This window comes from Calidris pugnax, unplaced genomic scaffold, assembly GCF_001431845.1.
Source record: "Calidris pugnax isolate Ruff unplaced genomic scaffold, ASM143184v1 scaffold70, whole genome shotgun sequence".
Lineage (NCBI taxonomy): Eukaryota > Metazoa > Chordata > Aves > Charadriiformes > Scolopacidae > Calidris > Calidris pugnax.
This window is the reverse complement of record NW_015090862.1, coordinates 10,059,609-10,075,792: the sequence shown is the minus strand read 5'-3', so window position 1 is coordinate 10,075,792 and position 16,184 is coordinate 10,059,609. Positions and strand designations below refer to the sequence as shown.

At 39.8% G+C, this 16,184-nt stretch overlaps 1 protein-coding gene across 4 annotated transcripts in view; it reads right to left on the bottom strand.

Moving 5' to 3' along the window:
- The window catches only part of PDE8A (phosphodiesterase 8A), a 156,617-nt gene that overhangs the window by 9,392 nt on the left and 131,041 nt on the right, over positions 1 to 16,184 (bottom strand). For all 4 annotated transcript variants that reach the window (XM_014944422.1, XM_014944419.1, XM_014944420.1 and 1 more), the window contains exons 9-18: positions 14,615 to 14,703; positions 13,317 to 13,368; positions 13,174 to 13,216; positions 12,471 to 12,548; positions 11,132 to 11,202; positions 10,320 to 10,484; positions 7,388 to 7,436; positions 7,001 to 7,136; positions 4,131 to 4,329; positions 610 to 827 (exon numbers count right to left, since the gene is read on the bottom strand). In XM_014944422.1, the coding sequence (XP_014799908.1) occupies positions 610 to 827; positions 4,131 to 4,329; positions 7,001 to 7,136; positions 7,388 to 7,436; positions 10,320 to 10,484; positions 11,132 to 11,202; positions 12,471 to 12,548; positions 13,174 to 13,216; positions 13,317 to 13,368; positions 14,615 to 14,703 (1,100 nt within the window). The remainder of the gene's footprint in view (positions 1 to 609; positions 828 to 4,130; positions 4,330 to 7,000; positions 7,137 to 7,387; positions 7,437 to 10,319; positions 10,485 to 11,131; positions 11,203 to 12,470; positions 12,549 to 13,173; positions 13,217 to 13,316; positions 13,369 to 14,614; positions 14,704 to 16,184) is intronic.

Below are 16,184 nucleotides of genomic sequence, written 5' to 3'. Positions count from 1 at the left end.
CAAGGGTTGGTCAGAAGAGGAGGGCTGCCAGGACATGCCACACCGGCATGTTCCCAAGGCTTTTAGCACAGACACTCGGCAGTGGCTCATACTCCAGCCAAGTTTTCAGCAATACTTTTCTGCTGTACCTTGAGAGGGCTAAGGCAATGGTCACATCCTCACCCTAAATGCCTTTCTAGGGCTGTAAGAACACCAGTTCCTTCACCGTCCTTCCCATTGCAACAAGGCATTTAATTTTTGACTGATGCTCCGTGACTCTTTCTATCCTTGTTCTTCCCAGCAAACATCTACACACTCAGCCATAGCTTGTCCTCTACGTCCAATGTTACAAAATCATACTTCTAGACTTACTAACATTAGGATTTATACTAACTTCCTTAGATAGGGTCTGCTTTTTTATCCGCAGGAGGAACTGAGACCATGGGATTAGTCCTAACTCTGTGCAGGACAGGCAGAAGCAGTCTACTCTTTCAGAAGCAAACCTCCACAAGGGCTACAGACAGTTATCCACAAGGCACTGCCTTCCTCTAGGATGCTTGTTTGCGTCACCTTACATTACACAGAAGAAAGTAAGAGATGTCAGTGGGCAGACAAGGGTTTTAAGCTTACCTCTCCATGTTTTTAAATATATTGCATTTGTCATCCCGGGTGGTGAGCTGGAAAGCCAGGGCAGCATGATGGCTCTCCAGCACTGCGGTGTCATTGTAGAGAATTGCTAGCTCACTGCCAGCATTGCACAGGAAAGAATTTGTTCTTCCTGGGTGATCCACGTCATGGACTGTGGCAGCAATGAGTGCGGCAACCTCGTCAATCGGATCCAAAGTTTGCTGAAAATAGAAGGATACTTAGTTTTCCTGGCAGACTCATTAGAAACCCTACTCTGTCCATAAGATTAAGCCAAGTTGCTGAGGAATAAAAGCCAGGACTCTGCAGATCACTAAGGGTCAGATGTTCTAGACAGAGCAATGGAAAATTCATTATAAGTTTCAATGAACGCTGCATGATTTTTTTGGTCATTTTGTGCCTCCTGAATTTTGCCTTAGCCACGCCTTTGACAAAACACATCAAATTAACCAAGTGCAAAGTAATACATTAATTTGTGTTTTCTAACAACGCAGAAACCACCTTCACTTGGAGTTAAGGTATTTGGCTTGGAAAAAAGACCAATACTGCTAAAATTGTATTTCCACCAGACCCCTTCATTTCTTTTGGAAACTTAATGTGTCCTAATCACATTCCACTTACAAACTGTAAACCTAGCCAGCATGTAAGGAATGTTTCCCATATATCTATTTCCACAATAGCAGTGTCCTGGGGCTACAACTAATATGAATTCTGTGAAGAATACTTGATGGTTTACATCTATGGAAAAACTACATGATGCTGTTATGCACTTTCTGTATCAGATTGTGATTCTCTTTGCATGCTGCGCTCCACGCTTTACATCTACTTCCATTGGTCACTGCTTTACGTCTGATTATATCTACTCTATAATGAAATATAAAACTATTTCCATTTTAAGGTTTTAATACTGTATTAATAGCATAAAGGAGAAAAAAACCCAAGCATCTCAGAAATATATGGTATACATTTGGAAACTAGCCTTTATGTGGTGTTTATGCTGGGCTTTTTGTGAAGGATCACTGACACAAAACAATTATGTTAAAAATTTTAATAAAATGAAAGAGGCACAAGAGCAGAAATGTTCCCAGTTGAATCTGGGAGCAGGGCAGATAATTTGCATTCCAATTAGCTTGGATTTAAGGTCCAAATTCCCTACTGGCTTTGGCAGCACCATTCAGAATGGTTAGATTTGGTAGGTGAAAAAACAATCCCTACCCTAATTTACACCTCCTGAAATTAATGCAGTGACTTATCTTTGATGGAGCTAGGATAGTATTCATTGAGAACTGTCAAGAAGGTCTTGTGGACAACAAGGCTAAGAATAATTTCTCTAGGTTCATAGTTAGCATTGTCTGAAATACTATCTGTGGTGTGTGAGCTTCTTTGTTCTTTCTTTCAGCTGCTGCTCATGGGATTCTATTTTTGAGGTATAAAGTTAGGAGAGAGAGGTTTTTAGAACAAGCTCTCTTTGGAGGGACACTGACCAGTGCCCAGTCTGGCTGAGAAAGACCTGTGCAGGTGGGAAGTGGCCAGAAACTGGAGAATACTTGACCTGTAGGACTAAGAAATGTATCTCACACTTATTTCCCAAGTCTGACATAACATACTTCGCAGGCATTTACAGCACCCTTATGCCCAATTCAGGTCAAGGATTCTAACTTTGTCATCTTGTGGCACAGAACTGGAAATGATTTTGAGAATACTGCTTCAGTTTGGGAGCCAGAAAATTTTCCCAGGCAAGAACCAAGTTCAATTTACTGAAAAGAATCTTCTCAGTGTGAACGTGAGTGGCAGAATCTGGCCCTCTGTATTTGGATTAAGTTGAACTCTGGACAACACAAAAGCAGCTGGGCTGTAACTTTGAAAAGATAAAGAGAGAATTTTGAACTTTGATTCTGCTCCTTTTTCTGCTGCAACATTTTTTTCTTTTCCTATTCCTACAGAGGAATACAAATAACATTCTGGAAAAGGAGGCGGCAGTCATGCTTCTGTGGCATTGAAATGAGTCCAGATCTTGTCTGTTTTTCATAGATATTCTTGGGAAGACCAGCTAAACCTCTGGCAAATCAGGGGCTGAAAATATCCAGCGAAGTTCTATTCCCACTCGGTATACAGTATTTGTAAATCAGCCTCTGGAGAGCACACTAATGAGCTGCAGCTCCAGGTTAAGGGACTTACTACAGTTTTAATGAGGTGTCAGAAGCTTGTTTACAGTCACAAATGTCTCAGCCAGGTGCCCATCACTAGCACAATCCTCAGGCAGGCCAATTCAATTTTCTATCCAAAAATGCAACTCAGAAATATGTACTGCCACTCCACCACCGCGTACACATGCAAGCACCGTTTTAATTCCCCTTCTCCAGTCTGGCCTCTAGGCATGTGAGAACAAAGGTTGCTCTGATTTATTCTGGCTGTCAGTGCCTCTAATTTGCCAGTGGGTGTTGTGGGACAAGGAACTTTGACAAATAATCTTTTTCAATACTCTCCTCCAATGCACTCTCTTTAAGCCTCAGGGCATCTCGTCCAGTGGGTGATAGAGCTTTGGAAGCACTAAACCTATTTGATGGCCTATATTGTCCTGGGAGTCTTCTGCAAAATTACCATCACAAGGCATAAGAGACGGTGATTTATTACATTAAATCTGTATTTGGCATGTACCATCACAAAAATAATTGTGTCATTAGCTCCCCTATCTCAGAAAGTTTAACTATATGAAAGGTGTCAGAAGCTTGTTTACAGTCACAAATGTCTCAGCCAGGTGCCCATCACTAGCACAATCCTCAGGCAGGCCAATTCAATTTTCTATCCAAAAATGCAACTCAGAAATATGTACTGCCACTCCACCACCGCGTACACATGCAAGCACCGTTTTAATTCCCCTTCTCCAGTCTGGCCTCTAGGCATGTGAGAACAAAGGTTGCTCTGATTTATTCTGGCTGTCAGTGCCTCTAATTTGCCAGTGGGTGTTGTGGGACAAGGAACTTTGACAAATAATCTTTTTCAATACTCTCCTCCAATGCACTCTCTTTAAGCCTCAGGGCATCTCGTCCAGTGGGTGATAGAGCTTTGGAAGCACTAAACCTATTTGATGGCCTATATTGTCCTGGGAGTCTTCTGCAAAATTACCATCACAAGGCATAAGAGACGGAGATTTATTACATTAAATCTGTATTTGGCATGTACCATCACAAAAATAATTGTGTCATTAGCTCCCCTATCTCAGAAAGTTTAACTATGTGAAGTTTTGTTTTAAAAGGAGGTTTTCTTATTTGCCTCTCAAGAATAGCTCAATTGCCATAGCAGTAGTATCCATCCTTCCCTACATACTACAAGAGAGCTCCTAGAACTCATGTGAAGCAGATGAGTTCTTTGACATCAGCATTAACTAAACTGGTTGGCACTAGGTAGACATTTGGCTCTTGGCACCTTTTTTGAGAGATCTTCCTTTGATCACACCTGTTCTTCCCACCTATACTCTACACTGTTTCTTATAAATGTGGACTCACCTTTACTCTTTCTTTAGACAAGAAATAAGCAGTGGCATGTAGTACATCTGCTGAATGAGTGGAATTATGGTAAGAGTTGGAGGAGTGGTAATTAGCTTCAATAACTTGTAACCACGACCTCAGAGTTGATTCTGAACAGTTTAAGAATTCACAGATTCCAAAGCGAGCAAATATTTTGAGACCCAGATAAACCAAAGGCCTGTGGACAAAAAAAACCCACAAAGTTTTTAGACAAATGAGGTTGAAAAAATATTACATAGCATAAATAGTATGAAACGATACAGCATTTTTAGCCAATGACATCTCAGATTAGTTATAAGGACTTGTTACAGAATTACAACCCAGATCTGTAGAAATGTCCTCCCTACCCATCGCATGCACGCTCAGAATCACGCCTGTCAGTTCTTGACACTCCCCGGCACATCGAAAAGGCTCCATATTGCTGCTGCGCTGCATGTAGCAGTTTTGGGTGGCTTAGGGAGTCTACGTTGGGTAAATGTAGACTGCAGTCAAAATGAGATAAATTAGCAAGTACTGAACTGTGCACAAGAGGAGGGAGGTAATCTGGCTGCTGCCACAGATTTCTAAACTAGCGTGCTTACAGTGAGATTCCCTACATCTATACTACACAATGCTGCAATCACTACTCTTTCTGCACTCTAGATCTGCTCCGTTTCTCTTATGTCCACTCTTGCAGGCTTCCATTGCTCCTTGACTTTGCATGAAATAGAGGATGAGAGACAGAGGTATTCTGGAAGCACAGGAGCGGCCAGAGCATGCCTGTTCCAGAAGGCTGTAAGGGCCAGACGAACTTCCAGGCTAACCCAGTCGGAGACGTGTCTCCAAAAACACCCAGCATCACTGTATTACAGAAGTCTTGCTTCTGCCACAATTTAACCACACAATTTAAACCCAGATGACTGGCAGTTGATTGAAGACCAAACACCAGTACAGAATATTTCTAATCTGAAAGCTGTGAAAGCGCAATATGTTTAGTAGAGCCAATGAAAAAAAAATAAAAATCAAGTTTTAGTCCACTAGCCTTTTTTGAAATCCAGTTAATACCACTGTTTTCTTGTCCAATGCATTTTTTGCTTAAGAAGAACAGGTATAGTGGTAAATATTTTCAAATGTGGATTCTTAAAAATAGATCTTAAATCCTTATTTTGGCATCTCACTTTGATGCTTGATTCCAGATGCACCAAGCACTCTGATTTCTAGCCACACCTGATGGTTGAGGTGAGGTCATTTAGAGTTGCTAAGGTCATTTAGAGTTTGGCAAAAATACTCAATAATACTGTGCCGTATATGAGTATCATAATACACTAAAGTGAAATCCCCCCACGTAGCACTGCTGGGCAAAGGTCTCTCCAGGTTTCTGTGTCAGGGAACTGTCATACACTAAAGCTCAGATTTAATGAATTACCTTTACTACCATATGTCTGCTTGGTCCTGAAGACAATATTGATAACATATTCATAGTTGTGATTCATTGAAGGTCACTTTAATTCTCGTAATAAATGAATTGCCTTTATTTAAACACAGCAGGAAGCAATCATAATTATAATACCTTTAATAAGAGGACAGGCAACAAAATACTTCCTTTGTCCCCCTGTGTTCTCTCCAAATCAATAAGAACAGAGAAATGTATCTGGTGATCTCATGCATGTTGGCTGGGATAATTAATTCTTAAGTTACTGCAATGTGTGCATTAAATGTTGTAAATCACTGACTGACTACATTTTGACTTTTTTTTTTTTTTAATTACTGGATCTATAGCACTTCATTAGAAATGGAAATGTAGCAAAGCAAAAAAAAAAAACCCTACAGTAACGGGATACAAATTTCTTCACTGACAATAAAATCACTTTAAAGAAGAATAAAGAACCTGATCTTTTTTCCAATTTTTTTTTGGCTTAAAAAACCATGTTGCATATATGTTAACTAAATGCCTGATATCTTTCTTAGACATTGTTTTTGAACACCTTTAAAGCTCTTACAGATCTGGGATCTTGATGAGGGCTTAAGATAGTCAACTCATTGCAGGATCTAGCCTCCAAATTAGTGTCTCATAGAAGCTTTAAGCTAAGACAAAGCATGACACGTGAAACTAGACCCAAAGGAGAACTTTTGACAGGTATCAGGAAATAAAAACAACGATTTAAACAGAAAGATCAATTTATAGTCTTAGTTGGAACATTTGCTACTAATGAAGTACAGTCTATCAGAACTGCTTTTGAAAACTTCTGTGATTGAAATTGGTATGCCCTACTTTTTGTCAGTAAATATTCTTCAGTTAATCTTATACATAAAATGTACCCTGCCAAGATTTTAGAATAAAGACCTTCCTCTAATCCAGAGAAAGGCAATGGGAATTTGGCTGAAAAGCTGTATTTGAACTGTTAGGAATAAAAATTACCCAACTAAATGGAAAGAAAATAAAACATGATCTGTATCAATTTATCAAATTAAGACCAGCATGTTGACTCTGTGTGTAGTTGGCCATAATTTGAATTTAAATCCCCACAAGACAACAATTTGATTTGCAGAACTCTTCTATTATTGAGAACAGAAAAGCAAGGCTTTTAAAATGATGTTGTATTGTTATTATACGACATCAAAGATATATAATCTTCACTTATATAATCTTCACTGGGAATCTGCAAGAAATAGTGTATGATGTAACAGAAGATATTTAATGGGTTCATACACAACTGGAAATGACAATGAGAAAATTTCAAACATTTGACTTTGAAAATAAAACTAATTCATTTTAAAAGCACTGGTAGAGAAAATAAAGAGCTGATTACAGGATGACATTTAAGTCAGTTTTCAGCAACTTCAATTTATGAGCTCTTGAGTTTACTGACCTTTTATGGGTGGCAGCCTCAAGTTCAAAGATATCAAAATCCCAGTGTTCTTCATTTTCCATTGCCTGTGTTATCCGCGGGGGTATGTCATTGAGGGAGATTGGAGAGATCAAACTGCCAGCGACCTGATGAGTTTCTGTTGAGGAATATATTTGCAGATCACTATTAATAACCCTGAGACACACTTTTACTCAATGCACATGTTTTTTTCTATTGTAATGCCTGGCAACTCACATTTTTATAAAGCTCAGTAATGCTGCAGAACAATGCTCATAAATAAAACAAAATCAAGCAATGCTTATAAAAAAGAACATCTGAACATTTCCTCTGTTTCTTAAATTTCTTAACATGTTTTAATATCTCAGTAACTGCCAAAGTAAAACTTACGTTTTGCTGACAATATGTATTCGTTCCCTGATAATCTTCGTAAACCGTCCTGTTCAATAAAAGTTGAGAGTTAAATGCAGGGTATTGAACAGTCTATAAGATGATGACACCAAATAGTAGCACAATGACTTTAGAGAAGCCTATTCACAGTCATGAACCTGTCACAGTCATCAAAGCTGCCTCTCCCTTATTTGTGTGTACATTTATATGTATTGTGTTTACACGTAGTACATAATGGATAAGAAACTGCAAGAGATAGGATATAATAAAAACTTAGATAGGTACAAACTCAAACTTCTCAGATGCAGGTGAAGGTCTGGAATTACAGCCTCAGATCCAGCTCTCTCTGGACAAAACAGACACAGGTTCTGGATGTGTGCCACAAACCAGACATGGTACATCCACATACTTCCCATCAGCAAGCAAAGGTGGGTGGTGGGAGGGGATGGATGGAGACATGCTTCTGCTCTCCTCCCTGGGTATTGGCAGATCAGGTCACCTCAGCAGCATAAGAATCGAGGGGTAATGGTTTTAAACTTAAAGAGGGGAGATTTAGATTAGATAAGGGGAAAAAAATTCTTTACTATGAGGGTGGTGAGACACTGGCACAGGTTGCCCAGAGAAGCTGGGGATGCCTCATCCCTGGAGGTGTTCAAGGCCAGGCTGGATGGGGCTTTGATCAACCTGGTCTAGTGGGAGGTGTCCCTGCCCACGGCAGGGGGCTTGGAACGAGATGGTCTTTAAGGTCCCTTCCAACCCAAACCATTCTGTGATTCTACAATTCTATGATTTGTTGCTGGAATTGCAGAGCAACAAATTACTCTGAGGCTTCCCTTCTATCAAGAAGAACATATGCTTGTGTACTCTCCAACTCAATGCCTCCTAGGCTTAATTCTGGCGTGACGCCTAGATGTGCAAACTGAGATGATGGATTAAAACTAACAATGATATATTTAATATTAACTTTTTTAATATTAACTTTTCAGCTCATAATTCTAAATGCTGTGGCCCAAATCCTGCTTGCTTTTTTTCATGTATACAGCTGTTAGTTACTGCACATTAATGTTTAGCCCATGATGAAAACCAACAGTTATTTAAAAAAAGGAAATCTTTCTGAATGCACCTTACTAACAGTGTTATGCACCCAAAGTACAGCAGAAGTAAATGTGGATGCTATATCTAAAGATGCAATGTCTGCACTTCAAAGGATCGTTACATCTCATTTTTATTTTCACATTTGTAGGTAAATTAGTCTGAAGTTTTGTGATTTAAAAAGAAAGGGAGTACAACTCTGGCTCAGAGACTCTTCAATAGCACTGTTTTGACAGAAATATTTAGGACACCAGATGCTGTGTATCACTTAGAATCAAAGACTAGTTTTTTAAGAGCTGAAATAGCACGTGTAATTGTATCTGGCAAATCCATCTTTGAACTCCAAGTGCCCTTCCCATCATAAATTCTGCTTGAGAGTTCAAATCCAATAACCTACTTCTTGTTCCCCTACTCAGACATAACTTCTGAACATGAAATGGAATAATAGGATTCTATTTTCAACAGCCCCTTTGCTGGAAAAATGTTTCTCCCAGATAATTTTAAAACTCGTAATATACCATATACCCTCATGCTCTGAAATGGATTCTCTCAGCTTTTCTATTGCTCCATAAAAGTGTCCTTAGTTTTATTTTTAGTGTTTTGCGATATTGCTACCTACATGTTCTGGGACCATGGACCAAATAAAGTCAGAATACAAATGTATGTAAGAATCAACAATCCACAAAAAGGCGAAAACAGTTGAGTTTAGGGACTGTTGAGTATTCAGCAGGAGAAAAGATTAACTTTGAGACTCTAATGATTATATGTATCAATATTCTTCCTGTATTTTTATAGTTAAGGTAACAATATATTTTTTCTACTGAGTTAGTAAATTCAACCCTATATGAACCATTCGGGTCTTCTGCTGGAATTCTTGAAGTCTCTCGTATGTTTCTCCTGATTAGATACTTGCTGTGGTATTTTAAAAGGCAAGAAAATATTTAAACTGCTTAAACATTCTGATGGATACTGCAAAGGCATCTTGATAGTTACAGCATGAAATGGTAATAGCCCAGAGACATCTCTGAGAAGCTCACATCTTGTGAGCCTTTTAGTATCCAACACATTGCCAAATTTTTTCCTGAGGTGGCCTTTTATATGCAACCTACAGACTAGTGGGAACATATATCCTTAAGGCACAGGTAACATTCAGTCTGGTTCCTCTAGTTATTACTGGGTTCAATTCTTGCTTTGCTACATGCCCTTTGTTCAACTTGGGCTACAACGCTTCTTTTCCCAATGCCCCTGTTCCTCCTTTCATAACATAACAACATAATACCTGCCTTCTTCAGTCTTTTTCTTGCCTTATTTATTTAAATTATGAGTTCTGTGGAAGCATGATTATGCTTTAATATGTGAACATTTATGTTTCCAGCTCAAAGCACTCTGATCTTTCTGTGAGTCTCTACGAGTAAAAATATAATCCAAGAAACAGCAACAAAAATATGTATTTTGCATTCTCTTAAGAACATGTCCTTTCTATACACTGAAAAGCCCCCCAAACATGCCATGCTAACCCTAATTAAGAAAAAATAAGTGCCTAGCTATCTTTCTTTCTTCCTTTCCCATCTCTAACATGAATCACATTGAAAAAAGAGCTGGTTTTCCTTTCCATTTCTAGCAAAACTAATGCTTCAAAAGGACTGGTCAATTTTCTTCCCATTTTCAGAGCTACCTTATTAATGGGGCAGGGGGCAATACACCAAAAGAAGTGTGCTGTTTTTCTTCAGAATTTGGCATTGTAGAGGTAAAGCACATGTCAGATGATAAAGATCGAGTAACTGGGAAAATCAGGCAGCAGAACATTAATCAATAGCTGTTTGTGGCAGTATGTACTTACTGTCATTAACCCTCCAACGAGGTCACTTGTATGTGGATCTTCATCTTTTGTCCCCAGTTGTGGAGAGTACAATTCAGTGGTTCTTAAAATCTCCAAAACCCGGTCTAAAGCTTCTGCAACTGGCATGGGACTGCTTTCTTGTGCAGCATTGATGATGTTTATTACCTAGTTTAGCATTAGACATGTTTTGAATTTAGAAGTGATTTAAGAAAGAACAGAGTCACTCATCAATTACTATGGAAAACTCATAGCAAATAAATGAGATCTACAACTTTAATCCACGTGGGGGAGAATCAAAATGAAAGGGATGTTAATAAAACACTGATGTTTGCTACTAGCTCTGGGAACAAGATTGTGGCATTAAAGACAGCAGTCTTATTAATGACTTTTCCATTCAAGGCACAGCCTCAAATTTGAATGGATTTAATATAACTTTCTCCTGTTTGCCCCTCTAAATTTATTAAAGAGCTGATTTTTGCCTAATTCTTGAATGGCTTCAGAAGGCAGTTTGCAATGCATAAGTAAGAAGGAAGAACTCCAGTCCCTCCTTCATATAGGCAAAAGTCCTTAAAAAGGCTGATGCAATGGCTGACCACATGGAGGGGACTCTACTAAGTGGATGTAGGAAAACTTTGTTCAGAGCATCTGCCTTTTTGAAGCTCCACCAGTGAGCAGGTGGAATGGGAGTAGAAGTTGCAACAGAGGCCAGCGCTGCCTTGCTCCTCAGTCTGGATGCTGCACGGGACCCCTGTGCCCCAATATTTCAGTAGAGTAGAGCACAACTGGCAACAGCTGGCAACAGTGCACATTACCTTGGTGATGGGTGCTTCAATAGTCATGGAATGTATCCTGGCCATAGAAGAGTGCCTCCTTTGTGAGCTGCCTGTGTGGAAAACAAAGCAGAATTTGTGCCCCAATTTCAGTCACAAAGCATGACAGGAGGATCAGCCAAGAAATCTTGATTCATTTTCTGAACTGCTTACCCTGCTGTGCCCTTCAGAGGCAATCTATTGCCGAATGCATACACATGCTTGTTATGCTGGGGACACACAGGTGCAAAGAGATGCTTGCTGAGCCACTGATATCCCTGATTAGAGATAAGTAGCTGTAACAGCCTGGTGAAATCATAGCTTTGGTGTTGGGTTTTTTTTATTTTAACTAAGTAAAATATTCAATTAAAAACTCGGTTAAAAGACTACATAGATGAATGTGTGTATAAAGTGGCAGGCACAGGTGGGTAACTATTGCACTTAGGTTATTACAGGATATATCTACTTTTGCTGCCTGATGCAACATGACAAGTCATAATGAGTCAGCTTCCAAGCTGAGGTAAATCAGTGAAGCTCCTTTGAAGTGAAGATAGCTATGCCAAATTAAAACAGCAGAGGTTCTGGCCTATTATTCACTGGAAATTGAAAAACAAATGTTTTATATCAGTTAGCAATTTTGGTTCTGTAGAGAAAAGGCCATGATGGGATTTTTCTGGATAATTGTGTTGTCCTACCTATAAAACACAGACACATCTCTGTTACTTTTTGTGCTGAGCTCTTAAGAACAAGAATCAGCGCTATTTTTTCAGTACTGGAGTATGACTGTATTCTCAGTGCCACAGCCCTACTTGCATGTTTCACTGGCATATACTGCCTAGACTGTAATGATGTATGCTTTAACAAAATCATTTAAGTATCAGCAAAATTTCTGAACATGTGAATCATCTATCAAGTTTGGGGTGATCTAATGGAGCAAATTACAGCACAGGGAAAAGAAAACAAAATCTGTAAGAAAAATACTTTCATATTTTTATCAGGAGAAGAGGTAAGAAATGTAATCATTTGTTAGGCTTAGTTTGCTGTTTGTACTCAAAAGTATCTGTGTTAAATCTCATGAGGTCTTCCATTCAGAATGGTAGATGATAGTGTTCCATTCTCCACTGGCTCAAAAAAAAGACTCAAAGTAGTTCGAAAGAAGAAAAGGGATCTATTTGACAAATATGAAGTTGTTAATGAATTGATGACTTGATATTTTATTTGTGTGTGTTTGTATTTGTATATACATAGGTACATACTTACCTATATTTGTATGCACATGTATGTATGCACATAAAAATCTGAATATATAGAGAAATCAGAAAAATCTACTTATATAACATACCATCACTCCCTCGTGATGTTGTGGATCTGACATCTAGTGATCCTTTCCTTCTGTCTTTGTGTCTGCAAGTCTGAATATCTGTAGAGAAAATTATATCGTATAAGGACATTTAGTTGTGCCTAAGATGCATGTTAAAGGAATTGAAACTCAAAGAAAGCCTGATAGCAGCTGAGTGACGTTTACCCCAATGCTTCAGCAGATGAGAGCCAATGAAAGCTCCTTTTAAACTCTTAAACTCTTGCCCAGTTACACTGTCATGAACTCGGTCACGCTCTCTGGCAGAATATGCCTACCACAATTAACAAGCACCTGCAGCACAAGTGCCAAGGATGTCTTAATTGAAGTGTTGAGTGGTATTTCCACCCACATGCAAACACCCCACAATACAGTTAAAAGCAATGCAAACGTCCATGCCACAAGCTATAGACCAGCCACAGCAACACAACAACTACATGGCATCCTTCTTATTTCTAATTCTGTCTCAGGGATCCACTCCCTACAACTGAAATGTGACACTGAATCCAGCAATACCACAATAGCAACTTGGGGCCCTATTACTGCATTTTGAAGGGTGGGTTGCTTTATATCACTTCTAAAACAAATGCGGCTGTTCAGATTGTCCTGTGCAACTGTGGTTTTCAGTCAGATCACTAACAGTGGGCTTTATTCTCTCCCCAGGTACAGGAGGAGGGATGTGTCATACCTGTCTGAGATTCAGCCTGAACACGTTCACATGTCTTCTCCACCTACAAACAAGTATGAGAAATCCAGTTAGTCAGAATTTTCCTATTATTTTGTAATATTTAGGGCTCAAGCTAGAGTAAGCAGAGCACTATTTTCACTTACCTTATTGTTGTCATTGCACAGTCTACTAATTGACACATAGTGTCTAATCTTTCTGTAGGCAAAAAACAGTGTGTTAATTCCCATCCAAATCTCAGCTCTAATTCAGTGCTGATACACAAAATGAGTAAGAGCAACAAATTAATATAGGGCAAATCCTGTTCTAGCAGGAAGGGTCAACTGGGAATGGAAAAAACCCACAGTTCTGCACGTGATGGGGAATACAAAATGGAAGCATCTTTTGCAAAGATTGTCTCCTCCTCTTCCTCTCTGCCCCACACCCAGCTGCTCCTGGGCTGCTGTAAGATGTTTCAGGTAAAACATGCAACACTGCAGTCCAACAATCAAACCTTCTACAGGATTTAGCGGTAGAGCAATCAAATGGAAAACTACATCCTTGATTACCAGGGAACTTTCTAAGCCTCAATAGATTCAATGGGCTTAGAATGTTCCATAAGTAGCAATGTATGTAATACATACTGGTCTTACAAGTTTGGCATCTTAACCTGAAAATGTATTTTCACTCTACTGATGGAGAGTAGAGAACATTAATTACTTCCAGAGATGAAATCAACCCAAACCACTTTCTTTTAGGAAGTAACTGCATGAAGAAGCTGCATTTGGCCTTTCCTTCATGAAGACACACCTTTCTAAACAATCATCTCAGCCAAGTCTAGAAGATAATGTGTGGTGCTTTTAATTAATGTTAGTGTTGCCTTAGAGGGCTTTGAAACTACCACTGCATGCAATCTGATGCACTTTCTTTCCCAATATAGTATAGAAGGACTCATCACAAATGTACCAATAGCTAACATATACATGTGGGTTCCAGATACTGTATTTGGGAACTAAGTAAAAGTTGCATAAAAACCAAGAGATGCTTGAATTTTGACCAGGATCAAAGCACACAGTGTCCTCATGACAGAAAGACGCTCGGCAATGCATGGTACAGGTGCACGGTGGAACAGGACGTAGGTCCTGGTGGTCCCAACACAACGCACAGAAAGAGAGGAGGGTGCACTTGCACTTCAGAGAGTATTAGAAGAGCAACAGTTACAAGTAAGTACATTTGTATCTTTGGCTTCTTTTGGGGGAGAAATAGGAGAATTTCATTTTCCCTGCACACAGCATGTAAAGTTGATTTTGCCCCAGGGAATTAAATGCAGGGGTCTGAAGCTCCCTTCTTGCATAAGTCTCCTTTATACTCAGTAACAGGATAATGCAATGTGTCCTGAAAGCAACTTAACTCTAAACTGAACTTTGATTCAGACCTAAATCATGGCTTTAGCTTTCATACTTACCCTCCCTGTCCGACGACAGGTAGTATCTTCACATTTTGTTGTATGTTTTCTCCATTTTTCTTTTTCGCATAGTACATTCCTTGCCATTCCTGAAAAAAGAATTCAAATGGAAGTTCGTTCAGATATAACAGGAAGAGAACTGTAGCTTCACACCTTCTTTCATTGAAAGCTGTCTTACGATACAAAACCAGTGAGGACTGGCTAAACTGTGCGTACCCTCAAATTTCTCCCCTGAACTAACCTGTATGTCACTGTGTTGCTGCCAATGTATGAAGAAGTTCCAGAAGGGCAGCCTCTGAGTGCCCTGATGGCAAAAGCCAAACTTCAGGTGCTGTGGGAATCAGAACCATATATCTTCTTCCCAATCCTATTCCAGTGGTGTCGGGGACCACTGAGGGAGACCTGGCAAAGACCTCCGCAAGGTTGAGAGCTCGGACCAGCCCCTGCCTGGAGCAAGAGTCCCCTAGAAGCTCCAGAAGTGCCTGTAGATGCTAAGGGGGGGACCCCAGGACCAGGCACTGCATGGTCCGATTGCTGCACTGACCTGCCTGCCTTCCTCCCTGACTGCACAAACTCCTCCCAGGACAGGAAGGTCGGTGAGAAACCATTATGCCGACCTGTCTGCCTTCCCTTCTGGTCTGCACTGTCTCTCCTGCAGAGATGGGAAGCTCTATCACTAGTTAACATTAAATATACCTGTGACTAAAACAGCTTTGATATCCTGGTACATTTGTTTTCCAGTTCAACATCAAAAAGTGACAGAGAATTATTCTGGCTTTTCTAAAGCGAAAGAGAGCCTAGCGGAATAGCTACGGGATGCTGCTTCCCTCTTGCTGACCTCCCCTCTAAAAGCACACTGGTTTCAGAATCACATTTAAGTAGACAATTTTTGAAGTATCATATTGTCACTGCCAGTATCATTGCTTTTTGATAAAATTCATAAACAAGAAAAAAATACAGTGTGGAAAGGAACTTTTCATTTTGCAGTGAGAGGTCTTTATTTTTCCTCTGGAAATGAGACATTTCTTTTTAGTTGCAGAGCCTCATTTTCTCTTTCAATGAGACTCAGAAAACGTCACTTCTCCCTTGTTTAAGACATGCTTTCAAATGAAATACTGTTAAAACAATCATTATTTTTTATTTAGAGATTTTAAAACCAGAAGGCCTCGCCATGGTCTAACACCCAAGCCCCAAACTGTGTCCCGGCAGTGGAAGCTGGGGAGCTCCACGCCGACACAGCTGGACGCACACCCCGGGGCATTGCCCCCTTACCTGCTGCTCCCTCCCGAGCCCCTCACCACACTGCTACAAATGCCACAGCAAAGACATACACCACAAGACATACACTGACAGACCTTCCTGACAGGGCTGTTTAGGAAAACTCAGGGAAAGCAAAATTTGGGAACCCTGGGTCTCCCCCTTTCATTCCTAGCAGCAGCACAGAGGTCAGTAACTTTCCAACAGAGCTGGTCTTTTGTAACCTGGCAGCTGACAAGATTTACAATCTTGCCTACACGTTTCCATCTCTAAAATACTTGTTGGTGGTCTTTTTTAATAGATGCATATTTTG